This window comes from Pan troglodytes, chromosome 19 (assembly GCF_028858775.2).
Source record: "Pan troglodytes isolate AG18354 chromosome 19, NHGRI_mPanTro3-v2.0_pri, whole genome shotgun sequence".
Classification (NCBI taxonomy): Eukaryota; Metazoa; Chordata; class Mammalia; order Primates; family Hominidae; genus Pan; species Pan troglodytes.
In genome coordinates, this window is record NC_072417.2 from 21313221 (window position 1) to 21337902 (window position 24682).

The following is a 24682-nucleotide window of genomic DNA, read 5'->3' on the forward strand; positions in this document are numbered from 1 at the left end:
ATATTTGCAAATCATATATGTGATAAGGGATTAATATCCAGAATACATAGAGAACTGCCAAAATTGAACAACAAAAAACTAAATAAAAAATGGGCAAAGAACTTAAACAAACATTTCTCCAAAGAAGATATACAAATGGCCTTAAATAAGCACATGAAAAGATGTTCAACCTCACTAATCATTAGGGAAATGCAAATCCAAACTACAAAGAGATTTCACTTCATACTCATTAGGATGGCTACTACCACAAAAATGCAGAAAATAAGAAGTGTTGGTGAGGATGCGGAGAAATCAGAACCCTTATGCACTGTTGGTGGGAACATAAGTAAAATGGTTGAGTCACTGTGGAAAACAAAAATATGGTGGTTCCTCATAAAATTAAAAATAGAATTATCATAGGATCCAGCAATTCCACTTCTGGGTATATACCCCAAAGAACTGAAAACAGGGTCTTGAAGAGATATCTGTACAGCCTTGTTCATGACAGCATTACCCACAATAGCTAAAATGTGGAAGAAATCCATATGTCCATTGACAGAGGAATGGATAAACAAAATGTGTTACGTACATACAATGGAATATTATTCAGCATTAAAAAGAAAGAAAATTCTGACATCCTGCAACATGATGAACCTTGAGGACCATACGCTAAGTTAAATAAGCAAATACTGTACAATCCACTTATATGAGGTTCCTGGAGTAGCTGATATCCAAGAGACAGAAAGTAAAATGGTGGCTGCCAGGGGATAGGGAGAGGAAGGAATGGGGAGTTACTGTTTATGGGTATGGAGTTTTAGTTTTACAAGATGAAAAGAGGTCTGGAGATGAATGGTAGTGACGGTTGCACAACATTAAGAATGTATTTAATGCCACTGAATTGTACATTTAAAATGGTTACACGGTAAATTTTATGGTTTTCTGTTTTTTTGGTTTTTTTTTTTTTGAGACGGAGTCTCACTCTGTCCCCCAGGCTGGAGTGCAGTGGCGCGATCTCGGACGCTGCAAGCTCCACCTCCCAGGTTCACGCCATTCTCCTGCCTCAGCCTCCCGAGTAGCTGGGATTACAGGCGCCCGCCACCACGCCCGGCTAATTTTTTGTATTTTTACTAGAGACAGGGTTTCACCATATTAGCTAGGATGGTCTTGATCTCCTGACCCTGTGACCACCCGCCTCGGCCTCTCAAAGTGCTGGGATTACAGGTGTGAGCCACCACGCCCGGACAATTTTATGGGCATTTTAAAACAATTTTAAAAACTGGAATCAAAGAAAACACATCTCTCAAATTCACAAATATATATATCCTCTGAACAAGTCCACTTCTAGTAATTTATCCCCTAAATATATTCACAAATGTGTACAAAGTTATATGTACAAGTATATCTACTAAAGTAACTTGTTATGAAAAAAGACGGGAAGCATATTAATAATGTCTACCAAGAGGGGATCAGTTATGTAAATTAGAACACATCTGTACCAAGGGACACTGTATAGCCATTTTAACTCATGAGGCATGAGTAAGAAAAAATACATAGAGAGAGTAAGAACAGTGAAAAATCCATACAAAAAGAAAATATATACAGAAATGAAAACACAGCCATACTTGGCTGTATATCAGAATAACCTCCAGAGCCTTCAGAGATATACAGGCGCTCAGTCCCATTCCCCACAGGATTTTGATTTAACAGGTCTATTAGAGGGTCTTTATAGTTTTACCAAGTACCACAGGTGATTCTGGTACTGAACCAGGCTTAAGAACCATTACTCTAGGAGACCAAGAACCTAAAACTTTCATTTGTATTAATACATTGTGCTTCAGAATCTATGTGCCAGCTCCAAATAGTCTGCTTACTGCACCTGGAGCTAGCATTTAGACATCTGGAGAAGCATCAAGGCCTTTATCAGCACTTGGAGCTGCCTGGACCAGATGAGTGATTAAGATACCAACACGTGTTTTAAAGCGACTGGGCTCACTACCAATAGCACAAAACAACACAGCCTAATTTTTAAATTGGTATCATGGCTTTGAAAAAAAAAGCATTTTCAAAAAAAGCTGACTATAAAACAAACACATGTTAAATAAATATCAACCTTCCATCAATTATTATGAAATACGAGTCATGTTTTTTTAGGAAGAGACTGTGAGACAAATGAAGTGACAGATATAAAAAAAAGTCATCCTTGTGGGATAAAAAGAACTATGTCAGGAAGCTGGGTGAAGATGGCAAACAGAACACAGTTATTTATCTTCCCTTCCGCCCCAAATCCCACAAGATGACAGAAAGTGAGACAGAAAGGCTACAAAGCATGAAAGAAATATCCATAAGTTTTAACTGTGATCTAACAGGAGTCTCAGAAGGAGAGAACAGAAAGAGTCATAGAGAAGAAACAATAAAAGACAGAAGAGAAAAAAATTTCCTATAGCTGAAGAAAGGTGTGCCTCTGCAGTTTAAAGGGTTCAGTGAGTGATGATCGGGATAAATGAAAAGAAGCACACATCTGTCCAGACCCACTGCTGTAAACTTTCAGAGCACCAAAGGTGAAGAGAAAGTCCTAGAACCTTTCTGAGGGACAAAACAGGTTTCCTGCAAAGAAACCAGAACGAGATTGGTATGATAACTCTCACTGGCAACACTAGAAACTAGAAGACAATGAAACCATGTCTTTGAAAAGACATTTGGATGGCTACCCTAGAAAATGATTCCTTGTGTGCACAGGGAGGCAAGTAAGCATTTTCACAACAGTATTTTTTCAACAGCCACAACCAGAAATAATCCATATGTTAAATAAATTATTCATTAATTCTATTTACTGAATACCTACCAGACACCAAGCACTATCTGAGGAACTGGAGTCATAGCAGTAAATAAAACAGAAAAGGTCCCTGTGTTCATGGATCTTATATTTTTCATTATGTGGCAATATTCTAGAATACTCTGCATTTGTCCAAAATAATGAAGGGGACTTACATACACTGACACAGAAAGCTATCCAAGGAATATTTGCAAGTGAAAAATGTAAACTGCAGTATAATTCCATTAATGTTCATTTTTTTAAAAAAGCACATACGTATATGAATGTAAATATTATATAAAGAAAACAAACTTCAAAGATATATCCCAAATTTTGGCTAACTCTGGAGAGGGAAAGGAAAGCGGTGTTAGAGATGGCCTTTCTCATTTTTCCCTATATGCTTCGACATTCTTGAATCTTTTACAAAAAGAAAGCCATCATCTATAACTTCTATACTTTTAAAAATAAAGTAAAAAGTAACAAAGAGACAAATATTTTACTTCAATAGAACAATTAACATTTAAATTATTGGGCTGGGCATGGTGGCTCACGCCTGTAATCCCAGCACTTTGGGAGGCTGAGGCAATAGGATCACCAGGTCAGGAGATCGAGACCATACTGGCTAACACAGTGAAACCCTGTCTTTACTAAAAATACAAAAAAGTAGCCAGGCGTGGTGGCAGACACCTGTAGCCCCAGGTACTCAGGAGGCTGAGGCAGGAGAATGGCGTGAACCCAGGAGGCAGAGCTTGCAGTGAGTTGTGATGGCGCCACTGCACTCCAGCCTGGGCGACAGAGTGAGACTCCGTCTCAAAAACAAAAACAAACAAACAAAAAAACATAAACATTTAAATTATTAATAGGGCTTATATTGGCACATATGAGGTTTGATAAATATTAATCGCATTTATTTGGCATTTCTAAGTTTAAAAAAAGAAAAATGGGCCTGGCACGGTGGCTTACACCTATAATCACAGCACTTTGGGAGGCCGAGGCAGGCGGATCACCTGAGGTCGGGAGTTCGAGACCAGCCTGACCTACATGGCGAAACCCTGTCTCTACTAAAAATACAAAATTAGCCAGGCATGGTGGTGGGCACCTGTAATCCCAGCTACTCTGGAGGCTGAGGCAGGGGAATCGCTTGAACTCGAGAGGCGGAGGTTGTGGTGAGCCGAGATCACGCCATTGCACTCTAGCCTAGGCAACAAGAAGAAAACTCCATCTCCAAAAAAAGAAAAAAAGAAAAAAAGAAAAATGGTGTCACAGGAAACAAGCATATCTGTGAAAGAATTATGATAATTAATAATATACAAATGTCTACAGTTCTTTATAGTTTATAAAGTATGTTCATACACACTATCTCATTTCACCATATCACATTATCTCATTTTATACTTATACAAACCTGGGGGTTTTCATAAGTTATAAAAGGCAGATACAGGATTTCCTTCCTAGATACCCTTATATAAAAGTTTTAACTCTGATTCAAACTTTTTGATACATCTGAAAGGATTCTACAAGATACAAACTCTCAGGCCAAAGGGAAGACAAGAGCTCTGACTGAAACATTAAAATCTCAACAAAGCTACCAGCCTCACTTTAAACACCTCTTTCCTACACAGGCCTAGGTTTTTACCATAATATTTTGCATTCTGATTCTCTTATAGTATAACCGAATTCAAATGATAGATACATACAGCAGTATGAAAGAAAAATCTTGCCCATCTTTCAAAATTTGCCAAAAAATACGATAGATTTTAGGACTGAAGCTGGTATAAAACTTGTCATTTTGCTAATTATTAAGAAAAGACTCACCCAATTAATTGCTGAGTCCTTTCTTAAAAGTGAATTAAGATGGGTGTGGGGAAGAAGTATTTCAAAACAAACTGTTTTCAGGCACATAAGGAATTCTGTAAGTTACATAATTGTAAGCCATCAATATTCCAATTGTCAATTATTCCTACCTGCTCATTAAAATAAATTTTCTAAGGACTGCTCTTAGCTGACTTTTAGCATTTTATCAAAATTTGTAAAATTTTAAAAAGTCTATAATTCTGAATTTTTACTTGTTCAGAAAACCTTTTCTCATTTGTTTGAATTAGCAACATTTTTCCTGCATTTTATTTATAACAGCTAATCAATATAGAAGAGGCAGCATCTTTCAGCTTATACCTGCAGAAACTAATAAACTTGTATTTCAACACTAGCAAATATCAAGTGGTCACCCTTAAATTTCATAACCTTTTAAATCTGACCTTTCAAAGTTCTTATCATTCCTCTTAAATTAAGGGTAGAATGACCTTAATCAATCAAAAATTCTGCAAAAAAAAAAAGAAATAATTTTATGAAATTCTGTAAACATAACTTAGAGCTTTGACTCAGGTGGAAAGTGTATGTGAGAGAAAGTGTGTGTGTGTGTGTGTGTCCTCAGTTTATTTCCTCACAACAGATTAGAGAAAAAATTTGGGTTATGAATCTTCTCAACCTGAAGCAGAAATTCCTTTCAAGATAAAAACAACCAAATGTCACATGAATTTTAGTTGACCGCAATCATAGGTTCAAGTATAAATGACATGAACAACAGGTGTTTCTGACCAGATTTTCCACTTGTCTCAGAAAACCTGAAAAAACAGTTTAACAGGAAAGACTTGTTTAGTCCACCTGACTAAATCTTTCTTTAGGCCTCAATCTTTTGAAAAGGAAGCAAAATAACAACAATAATGGATTTTTAAAATACAAAGAAAGAACATCATAACACTTGTACGTTTTGAATGTTTTAAAGTTCAGTAACAACTTTATAAGTTTCAATTTAAATATTTATTCATCAATCACTATTAAAGCTACAAACATCTATAGCAATGGAAGACTAAAACTGTACTTCTTTTGTTTAGCCAAGGAGGAGTCATCGGAAAAATAGTCTTTAAAGACCTTCTGACAATGCAGATTTTTTAAAATGCAGAAGATGAAATGTTAGTAATATTTCTTTTTGGGGGTAAGGTTAGTGTCTTACATAGCTTTCTCATCCCTAAAGTGCCTACATAGTTATTCCATTGATATGGTGAAAAGTTAGGAGCTGTTTGGTACAAGGAGCAATGATCGCAAGTCAATACATATCACCTGAAGCTTACAGATAATTCTATCATGTGGAAAAAAGTGATGAAAACATGAACTATTTGCACTACTGCTTACTTGCAAATCAGAAGGATAATATATTATGTACAAGGGTGACAAACATTTTAGCTTTACAATTAGAAAAAGTGTAACTACAAAGAGTCAATAAAAATCAGAAATTCATATATTGAAAAGTACTGATATCCTCTCAAATCACCCAATTAAAAAAATGGAGATAACTAGCATTTATAGAGTTTACAAGGCACTTTTATATTAAGTATTTGCTTTCATTCTCATAAAAATCTGATTAGAGAGGTAGTGTCTCCCCTTGACAGGTCAGAAACAAAAAGGTGGAAGAAATATAATGCATAACCACACCTTCTGACTACGATATCTGCGATCTTCCCACCATCCCTCATTGCCTCATATGTAGATAAACCCAATATATGCTTGAAGAAAGCATGTTTCTTACTGAGACAACGGCTTAAAGTGAAATTTTGGGATAGGATTATTGTAGTTAAAATGACAGATGACTAAATAAGAGAAAAATTCCATGGCCAACACATATGAAAAATATGACAACTAGTAAACTAGTTACTGTGGATTACATCAAGATGCACCCATGTGGTCTGAGATGAAAGATCAGTATGGTAGGGACCAGTTTTCACACTGTTTACATCATTTTTCTTGAAGTTGCCATCTCTTCTTATTAAAACAGTATAGCATGGCCGGGCATGGTGGCTCACGCCTGTAATCCCAAAACTTTGGGAGGCCGAGGCAGGCGGATCACGAGGTCAGGAGATTGAGACCATCCTGGCTAACACGGTGATCCCATCTCAACTAAAAATACAAAAACTTAGCCAGGCGTGATGGTGGGTGCCTGTAGTCCCAGCTACTTGGGAGGCTGAGGCAGGAGAATGGCTGAACCTGGAAGGTGGAGCTTGCAGTGAGCCGAGATTGCACCACTGCACTCCAGCCTGGGCGACAGAGTGAGACTCCATCTCAAAACAAACAAACAAGGAAGAATAAAAACATAGTCCCTACATAGTCCCTGAATGGATCCATTATATAAAGACCCAATACAATATTCCCACACCATCCAAACCTTTGGCATTCTTGAGCTAGAACAAAGCCACCTCTATTATGTAGGGAAATTATGACTTATGGATAGAGCTTGATTCAGAATAGTTACGTAAGTTTACTCATTTAAAAAATATTGGCTGGGCATGGTGGCTCACACCTGTAATCCCAACATTTTGGGAGGCTGAGGCGGGCGGATCACGAGGTCAGGGGTTTGAGACCAGCCTGGCCAACATGGTGAAACCCCATCTCTACTAAAGATACAAAAAATTAGCTGGGCGTGGTGGCACATGCCTGTAGTCCCAGCTACTTGGGAGGCTGAGGCAGGAGAATCACTTGAACCCGGGAGGCAGAGGTTGCAGTGAGCGAAGACTGTGCCACTGCACTCCAGCCTGGGCGACAGAGTAAGACTCTGTTTCAAAAAAAAAAAAGAAAAATAATTTACTGGACACCTACCATGTGCTCATTATTTAGATCTATTTGGGGTACTATGGGAGACTCTGAGGTGAATAAGATAGGGATTTAAAGTCTAGAACAAGGGCCAGCAAACTTCTGTAAAGTGGCAGATAGTACCTAAAATAAAAGCACTAAAATAGGCTTTGTGGGCCATGCAGCCCCTATTGCAAATACTCAACTCTGCCACTGTAGCATGCAGGCAGCCATAGACAGTACACAAATTAATGTGTACTGTTCCAAAAAAGCCCTGTATTTATAAAAACTGGTAGTTGGCTGGATTCCTGGTCTAGAAACAGTGATAGGATATACCCAAATATCTACATACTCAACCTAACTGTTCAGGCTTTTATTTCTTGCCTGAACTGTTATAAAAGTTCCCCCTCTTGTCCTGTGTCGCCAACTCCACTCCTCTAACTACTCCACTCGACAGAGCTGCCAGAGTGATCTTATGTTTTAACACTATGTCACTGCTATTCTTAAAACTCAATGGCTTAGCACTACTCACAGAAAAAAAGTCCATACTTCTTAGCAGAATATAAAAGGCTCTTTGTGCTCCATCCCTACTTTAGTCTCCTGACTTATCCCCCACAATCTCTCTACCATCCCTCCCCTAACTTCCATGCTGAAGCAATACTAAATTACTCCAACACACTATGCTATTCTGTGTCTCTGCTTCTTTGCATATGTTGTTCCCTCTACCTAAAAGGCCCTGCTCTACCAACAGACATGCATATGAAGGTTTCTCTCACCCCACAAGTTGACCATATCTGACATGCGTTCACTCTCTTGCCTTGCATGTACTTTCTGTTACTGCACGTGGAGGGTTAGACTGAGGGCAGCTTAATGGTAGGTACTTTACTTCTTTGCAGTTGGGGTATTAACTCCTAGCACAGGGTCTAGCATGCAGTAGATGCCGAATAAATCTACTGTGAACCAAAGTCAACTGACAGTACCATAAATGATACATTACTATTTCAAGAAGGAAACGGGTATAACATTCTTGAAAGGGAAAATGTGAAAAGGTGTGAGGACAGTGGTAGCATATGAGCCAGGTTTTGAAAAGACAGGTAAACGTAGAGGATGAAGATCCTCAGTGATGCAAAAAAAACAAAACCAAAGCAGAGATGTTGAAAAATAAATTAATGTCTGATGACCGGTGATTATTTAAGTTTGGCTGAAGTATGTGGAGAATAATCAGGAGCACATTTGGAAAGGCCAGTTAGGGTCAGATCTAGAGGACCCAAAAGACCCAAAAGCAGCCTGTACTTTGTTTTGTAAATGATGGGGAATCACTGAAAGTGTCTGAATGGTTGAATGATATGATACAGGAAGGTTAATCAAAGAGAAGGTGGGTAGTGGCAGTGAGAACTAAAAGGCACTGCCAAGACAGAACTGAAAAAATTTGGCAAGTGACTTGACCTAGGGCACAGTAGAGTGTCAGGAATCAAAGATAATCCTGATGTTTTAAGCCTGGGAAATTGGGATAAACAGGGAAATGCGAGCAGAAAGGAAAGTAGTAAAAAAGACAATAAATTTGGTTTTGGAATATTAAATCTGAGACCTGATAAAACATCTAGGTGAGGGTATTTAGTACAAATCTGAAAGTAGGAGACAGATATGTTCAGTAAATCTGTCTACAGGTGGTAACTAAAACCTAAAGGAGAGAAGAGATGGAAGATCAAGAGCACTTTATCAAAATAAAAGTATCCTAGTACGTATTTCTACCATGGTAACTACAATATTATTGTACTAATTTGAAAATATGTCCATTTTCCTGACTCTGAACTCCTTGAGGGAAGAGTTCACAATTATCTTTATGTCTCCAGCCCAACAGCTTGAACACATCAACTATTCAATATATTTGCTGAATAAAGCAGCCCCCAAAATTTTAGTACGTGGTAACTCCCACTTCCTCTGACATATTACAACTTTTTTTTTTTTTTTGGAGACGGAATCTCGCTCTGTCACCCAGGCTGGAGTGCAGTGGCGCAATCTCAGCTCACTTCAAGCTCTGCCTCCTGGGTTCACACCATTCTCTTGCCTCAGCCTCCCGAGTAGCCGGGACTACAGGTGCCCACCACCATGCCCGGCTAATTTTTTGTATTTTTAGTGGAGACGGGGTTTCACCGTGTTAGCCAGGATGGTCTCGATCTCCTGACCTTGTGATCCGCCCGCCTCAGCCTCCCAAAGTGCTGGGATTACAGGCATGAGCCACCATGCCTGGCCATATTACAACTTTTAATACAATACAAAGATTTAAAAACACTTCTTCAAAATTTTCACTTTACGTGTCTGTGTCAGATGGTGATGACGTAAGGTAGATGAGTCAGTGGTTACTACAGGGCAGATGCAAACATTATCTTCCTTCCTGCTACTCTGAAGATTTAGCAGTTGACAATTAATTCTTATTCCTTTTACCATCTCTTCTCCACCAAAAGTCAGCATTTCCCTACCCCTTGATATGCTTGAAAGGAAAGAGAAAGAATACTGGCATAATGTTTATAATCTGTTTAGCTGATTTTCCTGACCTTTATGTGTCTATTCATAGCAGTGGACTGGGCTGCTCGCACCAGACCCTCCAATTCAGCACCACTGAAATTCTTGGTCTCCATGGCCAGTTCTTTAATGTCTACATCAGCAGAGAGTAACTGATGCCCTCTCATTCTTGCTGTGTGGATGTGAAGAATCTGTAGTCGGCCTTTCTCATCTGGCAAGCCTGATGAAATTAAAAATAAAATAGGCATTTTCCTAGTCTCGAAAGCACCATCAGAGGAGATTGTCATTATTATTATTATTATTATTATTATTATTATTATTATTATTATTTTGAGACAGAGTCTCGCTCTGTTTCCCAGGCTGGAGTGCAGTGGTACGATCTCAGCTCACTGCAACCTCTGCCTCCTGGATTCAGGCGATTCTCCTATCTCAGCCTTCCGAGTAGCTGGGATTACAGGTGCACACCACCATACCCGGCTAAGTTTTTTGTATTTTTAGTAGAGAAGGGGTTTCACCATGTTGGCCAGGCTGGTCTCGAACAACTGGCCTCAAGTGATCCACCTGCCTCAGCCCCCCAAAATGCTGGGATTACAGGTGTGAGCCACTGCGCCCAGCCTAGAGGAGATTATTATGATCCTAATGTTTTCCTTATAGGTACTCAAGCATGTAAACATCTACTTCTCATGATATAAACCTTTTCTAAAAAATACTACACCATATGACATTGTTCCTGTTAATGAACTCTAAATGCCTCCACTCCCCCCACCACACACCCAATCAGTGACAGATCTCCTTACCTATCTCCATTTTAACTTCCAGTCTTCCAGGTCTAAGAAGAGCCTCATCTATCAGATCTGGTCTATTGGTCATTCCTGAACACAGATGTTAAAACAAAACAACAAATGATCAGAGTTCAAAAATAAAATCAAATGTCCTTTTAGTATATGTAAGAATAGTAATTTCCCTAACAAGCTAAGGAGACTTTGCTTTACTATTTCACTACTGTATAAGCCAATGGAATATAAATGTTATGAAAACTTCCAGTATTTAAAAAGAAAATTTAAGATTCAAAGGGTAAATAATCTGTCAAAGTGACAGAGGGGCAATGTGACACGATCTCTCTGACTCCAAAGTTCCTTCTCTTTTTTACAGGCCAGTGGTTTTCAGACTTCATAAAACAGCAGGGTGTTGTTGTTTTTTTTTTTTCCCCAGAAGTCATCTTCAGAAGCACCTCAGTACATAAAACAGCTAAAAGAGGAAGTTATAATAGTGATGTAGGATCTGAAACGCACTCCCTGGCCCTCACTGACCCTGAAAGCACCTCTGAGGACCCCTGAAGGCCTGCAAGACCCAGTTTGAAAACCACTGCATTCCATTGTTTCATGTGTATTTTTCGTTTTTGGGTGAGCTATAAGCTTCAACCTACATCTTTTTCACCTGTGGGTGAGCTATAAGCTTAAACCTACAAGTGACTGAAATCCATCTTTTATTTTTCCTATTAAGCCTAGGCATTACAATAGATTCTTCAATATCACTGGATTCTAATTTGGAAACACTGGCAAAACAGTTTAATCACAACCTACACACATCTTAATTCAGAACTTATGGCTAACGTTTTTGAATGAACAGTGCTTTTTTAAAAAGTAAACATACCAATGACTAGGATGTTGTTTAGCTGCTCCACGCCATCAATTTTGGACAGCAACTGGTTGACAACAGTGTCATGAACTCCCGTGCTACCAGCCATGCTCCCTCTCTGCTTGCAGATGGCATCAATTTCATCAAAGATGATGATGTGCAAACCACTGTTAGCACCAAGCTATTAGGGGAAGAAATTATATTAAAGATCATAATTTGAATGTCTTATTAAACAAACTAATCAGAAAAACAAAACAAAGCTTTCAACAGATTGACTTCGCTTCATTTTGACTAATAAATATGGCAAGTGCAATTGTGGTTGTTGTCCTCTCAAAGGTGTTGGAACTAGATTCTCAGAATTCTGCAAACTGAAAACTCATTCTAGAACCTCATATTTAATAGCTATAAAATGAAAATACATATTATATACTGATAGTGTGTGTGTATAGATAGAAAGTAAGTAGTCGATCAAATAATTTATATACATTTCTTATCTCACTATTTGAAAGACCTTACATTTGTCAGATACTTTCATTAAGTCAGTCAGTGGCAACACCCTCCCATTTTCCCTGAGTTTTGGTGAGAAGACTGTCCCAGAAGCAGTAGGTTTAATGTTTGTTTCGTTATATTATGTAACTAAAGGTTAACTCCACCTACAGGTTGACTGGGAATTGGACAAATGAGTGAAGAAACTCAACATGACTCACATGTACTTATATTACATGAAAACAGATTACTCCTTCCTAACAATAAAGTGAGAACAGAGACGGTTTATAAAAAGAACATGGTTAACGGGGTGCTGTTTCTTCTGCATAATGATTTCTGTCTTAGTTTACTAGAAATAGAATCACCATTAAAAGAAATTAGTTTGTATATTTTGAATCTTTAACAGATACAAACACTTCTGAATGCTACTAATTCATTAGGTTAATTTAACACGTACCTTCTAAAATTTATATTTAAGTAATTTAGTCTCCTATCAGGGAGTAAAGTGCACTCTGGAAATTTTTTCTTTTATAAACAAAAAACACGGCCGGGTGTGGTGGCTCCTGCCTGTAATCCCAGCACTTTGGGAGGCAGAGGAGGATGGATCAACTTAGGTCAGGAGTTCGAGACCAGCCTGGCCAACATGGTGAAACCCTATCTCTACTAAAAATACAAAAATTAGCTGGGTGTGGTGGCAGGTGCCTGTAATCCCAGCTACTCCGGAGGCTGAGGCAGGAAAATCACCTGAACCCAGGAGGCAGAGGTTGCAGTGAGCCGAGACTGCACCACTGCACTCCAGCCTGGGCGACAGAGTGAGACTCCGTCTCAAAAACAAACAAAAACACTAGGGATTAACAAAACTGGTAAAAAATGAACATAACCTAAATATGACAACATATGGATAATAAAAATTAAATGAGCATAATGAGACTGAGGATTAAATATGGTTAGTATCCATTAAATCTCTGATAAGGATATAATCGTTGTTTTGTTTGTTTGTTTGTTTGAGATGAAGTCTTGCTCTGCTGCCCAGGCTGGAGTGCAATGACGCAATCTTAGCTCACTGCAACCTCTGCCTCCCGGGTTCAAGTGATTCTCCTGTCTCAGCTTCCTGAGTAGCTGGGATTGTAGGCATGTGCTACCACTCCTGGCTAATTTTTGTATTTTTAGTAGAGACGGGGTTTCACCATGTTTGCCAGGCTGGTCTCGAACTCCTGACCTCAGGTGATCCACTCAGTGCAGCCTCCCAAAGTGCTGGGATTACAGGCGTGAGCCACCATGCCCAGCCTAATCTTTGTTTTAATAAGAGAATGTTTTTTTAACTTTTTAAAGGAGTAGTAGACTTGTTAACAGAGCAAAAGTTGTAAAACAAATAAAGTGTAAAAATAAAGCTGGGCAGAGTGGTACGTGCCTATAGTCCCAGCTACTCTGGAGGCTGAGGCTGGAGGAATCCTTGAGCCCAGGAGTTGGAGTCCAGCCTGGGCAACACAGTGAGATTCCATCACTAAAAAAATAAATTAAAATATACTACATTTGCCATGGCTTGTGCCTGCAATCCCAGCTACTTGGAAAGCAGAGGTGGGAAGATTGCTTCAGGCCAGGAGTTCAAGACCAGCCTGGGCAACATAGTGACATCCCATCAATAAAGACCCATCTATAAAACATCATTACATTACCTAAAGATAAGTGCTGTTAATGGTCCACAGATTTCTATATTTTAACTAAATATTAAGAACTTACTGCACCTTGTATTCTCTTGAATATTATTCTTTGAAAACGATTTTCAATGGTTATTTTTGCTTCCAATTGCAAAATATATAATTATAAAAAATGTGGGAAAATAGCAAAAAATAAAGAAATCACAATCATCTCAAACTCAGCCAAAATGGAGCTATGTAATACCTTGCATCCTGTTTTTCAGTACAGGTATTATTTTAAACCCTTTCCCATCCCTATACTATATATATATATATATATATTTTTTTTTTTTTTGAGACGGAGTCTCACTGTGTTGCCCAGGCTGGAGTGCAGTGGCGTGATCTCGGCTCACTGCAAGCTCCGCCTCCCGGGTTCACGCCATTCTCCTGCCTCAGACTCCCGAGTAGCTGGGACTACAGGCGCCCACCACCATGCCCGGCTAATTTTTTTTTTTGTATTTTTTTTTTAGTAGAGATGGGTTTCACCGTGTTAGCCAGGATGGTCTCGATCTCCTGACCTTGTGATCCGCCTGCCTTGCCCTCCCAAAGTGCTGGGATTACAGGAGTGAGCCACCGCGCCCGGCCGATGATATGATTTTTAATAGCTCTATAATATTTAATCATATGAATGGTTTCACAGTTTAACTCTCCTACTCCATATTCATTCCTTACTGTTAGATATTTAATTATTTCTAAGTTTTTAGTATTATATATGTTGCTGCAATAAACATTTTCTTTTTTCATTCTTTGTAGAGACAGGATCTCACTCTGTTGCCCAGGCTGGAGTGCAGTGGTGCGATCAAAGCTCACTGCAGCCTCAAACTCCTGGGCTCAAGCAATCCCCCACCTCAGCCTCCCGAGTGGCTGGGACTACAGATGCATGCTACCACGCCTGGAAAATATTTTATTTTTTTTTGTAGAGATGAGGTTTTGCCATGTTGCTCAGGCTGGTCTTGAACTCCAGGACTCAAGTGATCCTCCTGCCTCAACCTCCCAAAGTGCTGCGATTACAAATGTGAGCCACTGTACCCAGCCTACAATGAACATTTTTATACTTAAACGCTTGACAATATAGATGAATACTTGCTAAAGGCAAATTGTTAGGTTAAAAGGTGTGTTAAGTATTTTAAGGCCCTTGAAATAGGAACACTTGAAAAAGTAGAAACACTTTTCCAGAAAGGTTTTATCAATCTATAATCCCAGCACAGTACCTGATAGTGCCTATCTTGGTATATTCCCACAAGTAATGAATATTAGAAACACTTTAAAAGTAATTCTCAATTTGATAGATGGACAATAGTATCTTTCTGTTGTTTTTAAATCACATTTATCTAATTACTGAAGAGGCTGGTGCTGTTAAAAAATCATGTTTTTACCATTGGTAATTTTATTAGTATTTGATATGTCTTCTATACCCTTTTCTGTTGAAATTCAAGAGCTTTTCCTATTGATTAAAAAATGATTTATACATTATTATACTTGTAACTACTTTATTCTAGTTTGCCAGTTGTCTTTTCTTTATGGCATGTGTGCATATATATAAGTATATATATTTTTTTGAGATGGACTTTCGCTCTGTCGTTCAGGCTGGAGTGCAGTGGTATGATCTCTGCTCATGCAACCTCCGCCTCCCAGGTTCAAGCGATTCTCGTGCCTCAGCCTCTCACATCTGGGATTACAGACGTGCACCACCAAGTCTGGCTAATTTTGTATTTTTAGTAGAGACAGGGTTTCACCACGTTGGCCAGGCTGGTCTCGAACTCCAGACCTCAGGTATTTGCCCACCTCGGCCTCCCAAAGTGCTGAGATTACAGGCGAGAGCCACTGTGCCCAGCCTATTTATGGTATATTTTCGGTAAGTGGAAGGGGTTTTCTGTTTCTACTAAACAGCCAGCATCAATTTTTATTTTTATGATATTTTCATTAGTTTTATCCTTAAAATTGTTCCCCATTACAGACACTGATGGTCATGTATTTTCTTTTCTTTAATTTTTGCTTTACATATAATTCTTTATCTGGTGTTTTATTTTTGTGTATGGTACAAGTAAAGTGAGAAGCCAACTAATTCTTCTTCAAATAACCGACCCAGCATTGTTCCCTAAATTATCCCTCCTTTCTTCGTTGACTGAGCTGCCATCTCTACCAGGGTTTGGACTTTGATGTATGCTAGGTTATTACCAGCCTGTCTACTCTGCTCAATGGATTCATTCATGTTTTTATCTCCGTAACTTTACAGTAGTACATTGAAGAAGCTCTTCTCCTCTATACATTCTTCTTTTTCATAACTATCTTGGCTATTTCCAACCATGTGTATTTCCAAATGAACATCAGAATCATTCTTATGAGGGGGAATAACCTCCACCAATTAAAAATAAAAAAATAAAGAACAGACAAAAACCCAAGCTCTGACTGAAATTAGGTTAAATATCTAAGTTTAGGAAATACTAAAATCTGTATAGCATATTTGGTTTTTTAGAAGAATAATGCCTCTCCAATTATTCAACACTTTTACGTCTCTCACTAAAGTTTTAAAATTTATTTTTATTTTTATTTTTAGAGATAAGGTCTCACTATGTTGCCCAGGCTGGTCTTGAACTCCTAGACTTAAGTGATCCTCCCACCTTGGCTTCCCAAAGTGCTAGGATTACAGGCGTGAGCCATTGGGCCCAGCTTCCCAATAAAGTTTTATAGTTTTTGTTGTTTAAATTCCTTCATTCCTTCATAAAGATTCCTAGCTATGTTTTTTGGTGGCAATTGTGATGGGATTTTTCTATTATATTTCAGAAACAGTATAGAAGTATGAAGGAAATATATTTTTATGTATTTATTTTATATATGGCTACTTTACTCTTATTTATAATATCTAAGTTTTTTTAAAAATCTGACTCTTTTGAATTTCCTAGGTAGACAATCATACCACCTACAAATACAACTTGTATCCTCCTTACTAACAGGTATACCTGCTTTTGGGTATGAGAAGCTGTACCAAAACAAAGACATGTAAAAGGGGAAAGAGAGGGTCTAATAGCTAAGAAGTTAGAAGCATGTGGGTTCAACTGAACAGAAGGCCCAGAGGCAGTCAAGGTCCTATAAAAGGGATAATAAAATTTACCTAATGTGAGAAGCAGAAGTTATAGTACTATCATGACAGACTGAAATCTAGAATTAGGCCTTCCTACTGAAACAGAGGACATCAGTAAATGAACTGCAAAGCAGAATGCTCTTTATATAAAATGATTTTATTCTTGGCTTTAGGATGAAAAGAAGTATGCACTTGGAAGGTCAGTGAGAAACAAATAATGGTACATAAATGAGGCAAGCAGAATCTAAACAGAATGAGAATTTTGGTGACAGGAGTGGTGATGACCAAACAGCAAATGCTAGATTTGATTACTGCTTGCATGTAGGGTGGAAGACTGACAGTGAAGAAAAGAAATTACCCTGTAGTATGATAAGGAAGCTGCAGAAGGGAAAAGATACAAGGGAATTTTGTTTGTTTGTTTGTTTCTAGCATGATAAGATTAAAGAGTTAACAAGACATCTATTTGGAAAGGCCTCCAGAGAACAAGATATACACAACTGAATAAAAGAGGATAGCAAGATACATCTGAACGTCTTCTGCAAATAGTAAAGAATAGTCTTGTAGCAAGCCGTAGATACCGTAAGAAGATGGATCATATAATTAAGCTGGAGGAATATAAAAGCAGGACAGATTCTGGGCTACAATACCAGAATATACCTATAGTAATCTGAAGAAAAGGGGGAATAAAAAAATGACAAAGATGAAAGATGAAATGTTACATCAGACATAGGAAGAAAGAGTTCCAAAAATGACCAGAAGGAAATTCAACTGGGTCAAAAACAAACCCTGAATATATATTTTTAAATAAAAAATAGATAAAATGCTATATGACCTAAAAATTCCACTACTTGGTTTATAGCAGCTCTGCTCATAATTGCCCCAAACTAGAAAACAACCCAATTGGCCTTCAGTGGGTCAAGAGATAAACAAATGATAGTACACCCACACAATTAAATACTATTCAACAATAAAAAGGGATGTTTGACACATGCAACAACTTGGATGAATCTCAAAGGCATTATGCTGAAGACAGCCAGTCCCCAAAGGTTACATAGTGTATGACCCCATTTATATGACATTCTTGAAAAGATAAAACTACAGGGATGGAGAACACATTGGTAGTTACCAGGGTTACTAAAAAGAAAGGGTGACCAGTAAGGGACTGCATGAAGGAGTTTTTGGGGGTGATGCAAATGTTCTACATCCTGATTTTTACAGTGGTTCCATGAATCTATACATGTATGAAATTTCATAAAACTACATACAAAAAGAGAAAAATTCATTTTACAGCATAATAAACCAGATAAAATAATAATAAATTCTATTCTTTAATGCAATTGTATGTAGGATGACAGATGTCCATCAAAGTTTCTAAAGTTTCACTAGGTTTTATTTTTGTTCCTGAACATTACTTACAAATTGTTCTCCCTCCATATTTTAAAACCTAATTTCAAATCTGACGGAAAAAAACTTCATTTTTCTGTATCATTGCATTTACTGAATAGATATCTAATGATAAATAACTTGCTTCCTAAAAAAAAATTCAATACCAAAAACTGTTCATCTTTTCATCTGGAGAAAAAATTGGAAATGAGGAATTGGAACTACAACCTTAACTTTGCCAAAGTACTTCTATACAGCAGGATATTAATTCTTGTCATCTTCAGTGACAACAAGGATACTTCTGTTTGTGACTGAAAAACTGTGAAATTTTACATTATTTTTTAAAGTTTTTTTTTTCTTCAAGGTTGTCTGCCCTATACAGCATGAAACAAAAAGCTGCTATAATATATGAGTTTTACTGTCAATGTGCCTTATGTTGTTGATGGAATCATGATTTCCTTCTCAGCCCAACCTCAAAAATCACGTATGTGGACAGGGACAAAGACAATACGAACACTGTTTGATTAAATGATCACAGAGGCAATCTGTTCTAAACATAATTCAGTACAATTCTGACCTTTTCAGAACCTTACTAATCTTGTTACCTGTCATCAGGTCCCTTACCCCACCTAGTCAGTACAATAACATCAAATTTTACATTGTGTGTTACTTAAATAAAAGCAAGATCTTATTCCAAGAAATTGGGAATTGGGTAAAGAAGATGTCAAGATTAACGTTCACAGACTAATATAGCTGATTCATCAATAAACCCTTTATCAAAAAAATTAAATTTCCACAGCACAATCCTCTTCCATTCATTGGCTTCTAGCTGTGTTTTTAACATCTGCAAAGTCTTTCTCCATAGAAACAGAGCTGACGCTGTTGAGCCCTGGCAACAGCTTTCAAAAGCGGCTGTTCTATATTTAACTAGTTTGACCTATATGCAAGTGTTCATCTCCGTCAGTGTGGACTGTCCAAAATTACAGAAGTGATGTTTTTCTTTATTATGTAACACACATATATATCCTGCATGAGGTCATTAGCTGAGTACATCAAGCCATTTCTGGATGTGAGAAAGGTATAACTGAAAAGGCTGGCTATAATTAATATCTAACTGGAAATTCTTTGCTAACTCAATTTTATCATCAGTAGTTTAATATTTAAATTGCTTGCAACTTTAAAAACAGCACCAAAGTTACCTATGTAGCCATGTGGTAACTATCACAACTGAGATGTTATAAAATGCTTCTCCATATGGCATTTTAACTCACTTCTGCCTAGTGTTTAATCCTCAGTATCTCATTAGGGTCCGTTAGACCCAACCTCAGTTTCTGAGTTTCTGTTTTAAGTAGTACTATTTATAAAAATTGATATCTCATGACTTTTTTCCTTTTTCCAAAGAGCAAACAAACAAAACAAAAAACCCAATATTTTAAAAAATAGAATAAAATTCTATCTTACAATTGCCATTTGGATCTACTAGATCTTTTTATGAATCTAAGACACATTATGCTATTTCATCACACTAGAAATTACATCATTACTCATCAATTATTCTCAATTATGCTTAAAAAGGATTAAAATAAGAAAATAGAAGAATGAAGTCTTTGCCCATGCCTACGTCCTGAACGGTATTGCCTACGTTTTTTTTTTAGGATTTTTATGGTTTTAGGTCTTACATTTAAATCTTTAAACCATCTTGAGTTAATTTTTGTATAATTTTCTGCATATGGCTAGCCAGTTTTCCCAACACCATTTATTAAATAGGGAATCCTTTCCCCATTGCTTGTTTTTGTCAGGTTTGTCAAAGATCAGATGGTTGTAGATGTGTGGCATTATTTCTGAGGCCTCTGTTCTGTTCCTTTGGTCTATATATCTGTTTTGGTACCAGTACCATGCTGTTTCAACAGTGTGGTGATTCCTGAAGGATCCAGAACCAGAAATACCATTTGACCCAGCAATCCCATTACAATCATTCTACTATAAAGACACATGCACACATGTTTATTGAGGCACTGTTCACAATAGCAAAGACTTGGAACCAACCCACATGCCCATCAACGATAGACTAGATAAAGAAAATGTGGCACATATACACCATGGAATACCATGCAGCCATAAAAACAGATGAGTTCATGTCCTTGGCAGGGACATGGATGAAGCTGGAAACCATCATTCTCAGCAAACCAACACAGGACCAGAAAACCAAACACCACATGTTCTCACTCATAAGTGGGAAATGAACAATGAGAACACATGGTCACAGGGAGGGGAACATCATACACTGGGGCCTGTCAGTGGGTGGGGGGGCTAGGGGAGGGAGAGCATTAGGAGAAATACCTAATGTAGATGACGGGTTGATGGGTGCAGCCAATCACCATGGCATGTGTATACCTATGTAACAAACCTGCAAGTTCTGCACATGTATCCCAGAACTTAAAGTATAATAAAAAATGACTAAATTACTTAGAAACAGTGAAACAAGTATCACTATGACATCACTCTTCAGTTTTCTTACTGTGTTGTGCAAGATATGTGTTATCTTTCAAGACGGCATAAAAGAAGTCTGGAGCTAACATCTTTTGTGACCTCATTCTACATTTTATTGAATACGATTAAGCATTAACATTTGTAAGTTCTCTAGCCAGAATGACGAAGAAAATCTGAGGAAACTGTTTTAGAATTATTAGATGAGTCAGAAGTTGAACACAAAGAATAAGATAGGAGCACTTAGGACTCTAATAAAGATGCTGAAATTGATGATTATAAGTAAAATCTCAGTCTATGTGTCTTCAGATGATGATGCCCTACATACATTTTCTCAAACTCAAGAATCAATGAGTGAATAATATACTTTTAATCTAAGGACAAAGCATTTTCATTCAGTTACTTATTCAATAGAAAGTCTTCTTTGTGGAATATTTTGTGACAAGAAATGAGGCCATCCCATTTTGCTAAAAGGACACATGACAGTATTCTTTCATCTTTTATTTCATTTGTGCACCAAATTTTCTTGATATAGTTTAAAAGTAGACAGATGCTGAAGGCAGGTATTACAGAGAGATAGCCAGAAGAAATAGATAAAGTAGACATTAAAAAATTGGATTGACCATAAAAAACAGAATTGATCATTCTGAAAGGTATCTACAAATCTAAAAATAAAAATGTTTTGCAACTGTGGAACATATAATGGTCATCCTCTCTTCAACAAAATTAGGAGCCAAAGATCTCAAAAAAATTCTTAAAGCATTACGTTTTGATGCTGTAAGTGCAAGAACCAGAAGTAATAATAATTTAGAAGCCAACAAAGATGTATTTGAAACTTAGAATCAGTATTTGTAAGTTCATGCGGGACAGCTGATGAACAGTTACTGCATTCAGAGGCTCCTGCCCATTTGGGGTATACAGGTTGAGTATCCCTAATCCAAAAATTCAAAATCCAAAATGTTCCAAAATCTGAAAGGTGCACCACACACAGGGGGTTACTGTATGATAATCTTTTAATCAAAACACACCATCAGCTGGGCATGGTAGCTCACACCTGTCATTTCAGCACTTTGGGAGGCTCAGGCAGGAGGATCGCTTGAGCCCAGGAGTTTGAGACCAGCCTGGGCAACCTAGGGAGACCTTGTCTCTACAAAAAGATTTTTAAAATTAGCCAGGTATGGTGGTGCACACCTGTAGTCCCAGCTACTCGGGAGGCTGAGGTAGGAGGACGGCTTGAGCCCAGGAGGTTGAGGCTGCGGTGAGCCATAATGGTGCCACTGCATGCCAGCCTAGGCAACGGAGTGAGACCCCATCTCAAAAAACCAAACCAAAACAAAAGCCCCCCACAACATCGTAGGTGGTGACTGAAACTGTTGCTGTTTGGTGTTGCTGTTGTTTAACAGCTTATCCAGGTATTCTGGTGATGCCATTGTGCTGCTTAGTTACCCTAAACTCACTATTTTTTCACTGTATTAATGGTGTGTCATATTTTTTACTGTTAAGTACTTGTGTCTCAATACATGTATGAAAACGATTATTTATCAGGCATATAAATTTACACTCAGAAACAATGGTGATGCCAACCAACCACAGACCATCCACATCTAGTGGCTGAGACAGTGATGCCTTAGCTTTCTGATGGTTCAATGTACACAGACTTTGTTTCAGTAACAAAATTATTTAAAATATTGTACAGAATTACCTTCAGGCTATGTGTACAAGGTATATACAAAACATAAATGGATTTCATATTTAGACCAGAGTCCCAACGCCAAGATATCTTAATGTATATGCAAATATTCCAAAAACCAAAATCCAAAACACCTCAAGACCAGGGAAACATGGCATAAAAATTTTATTTATATATTTAAGTTCTTATTTAATTTTTAATAGTTTTTTATCTCTTTATTCTTGTATTTTGTAAATTATTTGGAAAATAATCTAAAATAATTTTTAAGCGGAGTTTATTCAACCTAGATAGTATATGGTGATGACTGTTTTTCTTGGTACACTGAGGTAAGTTAAAAAGATAAGTGAAGCAGAAACAATCTTAGTATTAGGAATGAACTGCAAAACTGACTGGTTCCGGGACTTTCTGAAGAGTTGAAATAGTGAATGGACTTGCACCAACCCACCAAGACCCACACCTGCTAGAACCAATGAGACTGATCTAGCTGGAGACCTGAACAAGAACTTAATGAAATGCTGGAAAGCAGGAAAGGAAACGACCTTGTATAAAATTGAAACAATTAAGGACCCAACAAGCAGACTTAAAGCACTAAGAGGATTGCTATAAAGGGAATATTTAATATTATTTTACCCTCAACAAAAATTTTAAATGGTAGGATAGATTAATTCAGTACAGCTTACTAGGTTTTTTTTTTTTAAGATGAGATGTTATATTTCTGAGTGTTATTCATGTCGATCTATGTAAATCTATTATTCATTTTATTTTTTTGAGACAGGGTCTCATTCTGTTGCCCAAGCAGGAGTGCAGTGGCACTATCACAGCTCACTGCAGCCTTGACCTCCCCGGCACAAGTGACCCTCCCACCTCAGCCTCCTAAGTGGCTGGGACCACAGGAATGTGCCACCATGCCTGGCTAATTTTTAATTTTTGTAGAGGTGGGGTCTCACTATGTTGCCCATGATGGTCTTCAACTCCTGGGCTCAAATGATCCTCTGCCTTGGCATCCTGAAGTGCTGGGATTACAGGCATGGGCCACTGTGCTCAGCATATTCATTTTAATATCTGTATGCTATTCCATTTCCTACTAAGGAAGAGTAATGATGTTTCTTTTCCCTCTATTACAAATAGCATGGCAATCAACATCCTGGTACATGTCATGTTGTTTATCATAGGTAGTGGTCTTGAAGTAGAACTCATGGGGTTTGTGCATTTTCATTTTTGTAAGATGTCAAATTTATTTGCAAGACTACCCACTTGGTATATTCTTCTAGTTTATACTCCAACTAGCAATGTATATGAGACCTTGTTTCTCCATAACCCCACAAACTCTTGGTTTTACCAGCTGTTGTAAATTTTGCCAGGTTGTTTAAGAAATAATCCCTCTTTTATTATACATTTTCCTGAATATCCTTTCATTTGCTTTTCTTCAATTGTGTTCTTTCTCTGAGAACTACGTGTTAAATCCTTCGACAGTTTTTTAAAATTGTGGTATTTATATTTTTCTTATTATACAAGACTTTTTATAGAGAATTTATTATAGAGGATGCCAATTCTTTGTAGATTATATACACTGCAAATATCTTCTCCCAGTTTGAGACATTTGTATTCAGTGTAATTTGTCATACAGAATTTTCTTTATATTAATGTAGCCAAATTAACACTTCCAATGGATTTACTTTCTGTATCAATTCTTCCCTAGCCTCAAATCCTAAAACATTTTTGCCTATTTTTCTTCTAAATAAGTTTTCCTCCTATAAATTTTAGTAGGCTTTTATGTTTTTGTTTTTTTGTAAATCCATTTGCAATTTTGTATGCTGTGAGGTAGGAATTGCATTTTATCTTTTTCCAAATAGGTAGTCAATTATCTCAGCTCCGTTTAAGGCACAGCCAGCCTATTACTCCCCTCTGATCTGTATCATCACTTGTCATAGAGCAGGCTCTTCCTTCCTGTGTTCTATTGTTTCCTTGGTCTGTTTTTGCATGAATATATAACATTGTTTCAATTACTATTGCTTTCTAGTAAGTCTTGATATGTGATAAAAGTAAATCTTCATTATTCTTCAAAATTCTCATAACTCTTCAAGCCTCAAAAAAAATTAGAATCAAGTTGTCAAATGTTAAAAAATTCCTATTAGGCTTCACTGGAAATACACTCAACTTACAGACCAAGATGGGCAGAACTCATTTTTATGACATTGTCAGTTCTCCCATACATGAACATGTTATATCTTACCATTTATTAGCTGCTTAAAAAAAGATTTTCAAAAATGTTTAGAATTTTCTCC

General features: G+C 37.5%; 1 protein-coding gene across 3 annotated transcripts in view; it reads right to left on the bottom strand.

Moving 5' to 3' along the window:
* Positions 1 to 24682, bottom strand: part of NSF (N-ethylmaleimide sensitive factor, vesicle fusing ATPase) — a 166489-nt gene that overhangs the window by 52680 nt on the left and 89127 nt on the right. For all 3 annotated transcript variants that reach the window (XM_511626.7, XM_054671317.2, XM_054671318.2), the window contains exons 10-12: positions 11588 to 11753; positions 10732 to 10806; positions 9967 to 10154 (exon numbers count right to left, since the gene is read on the bottom strand). In XM_511626.7, the coding sequence (XP_511626.3) occupies positions 9967 to 10154; positions 10732 to 10806; positions 11588 to 11753 (429 nt within the window). The remainder of the gene's footprint in view (positions 1 to 9966; positions 10155 to 10731; positions 10807 to 11587; positions 11754 to 24682) is intronic.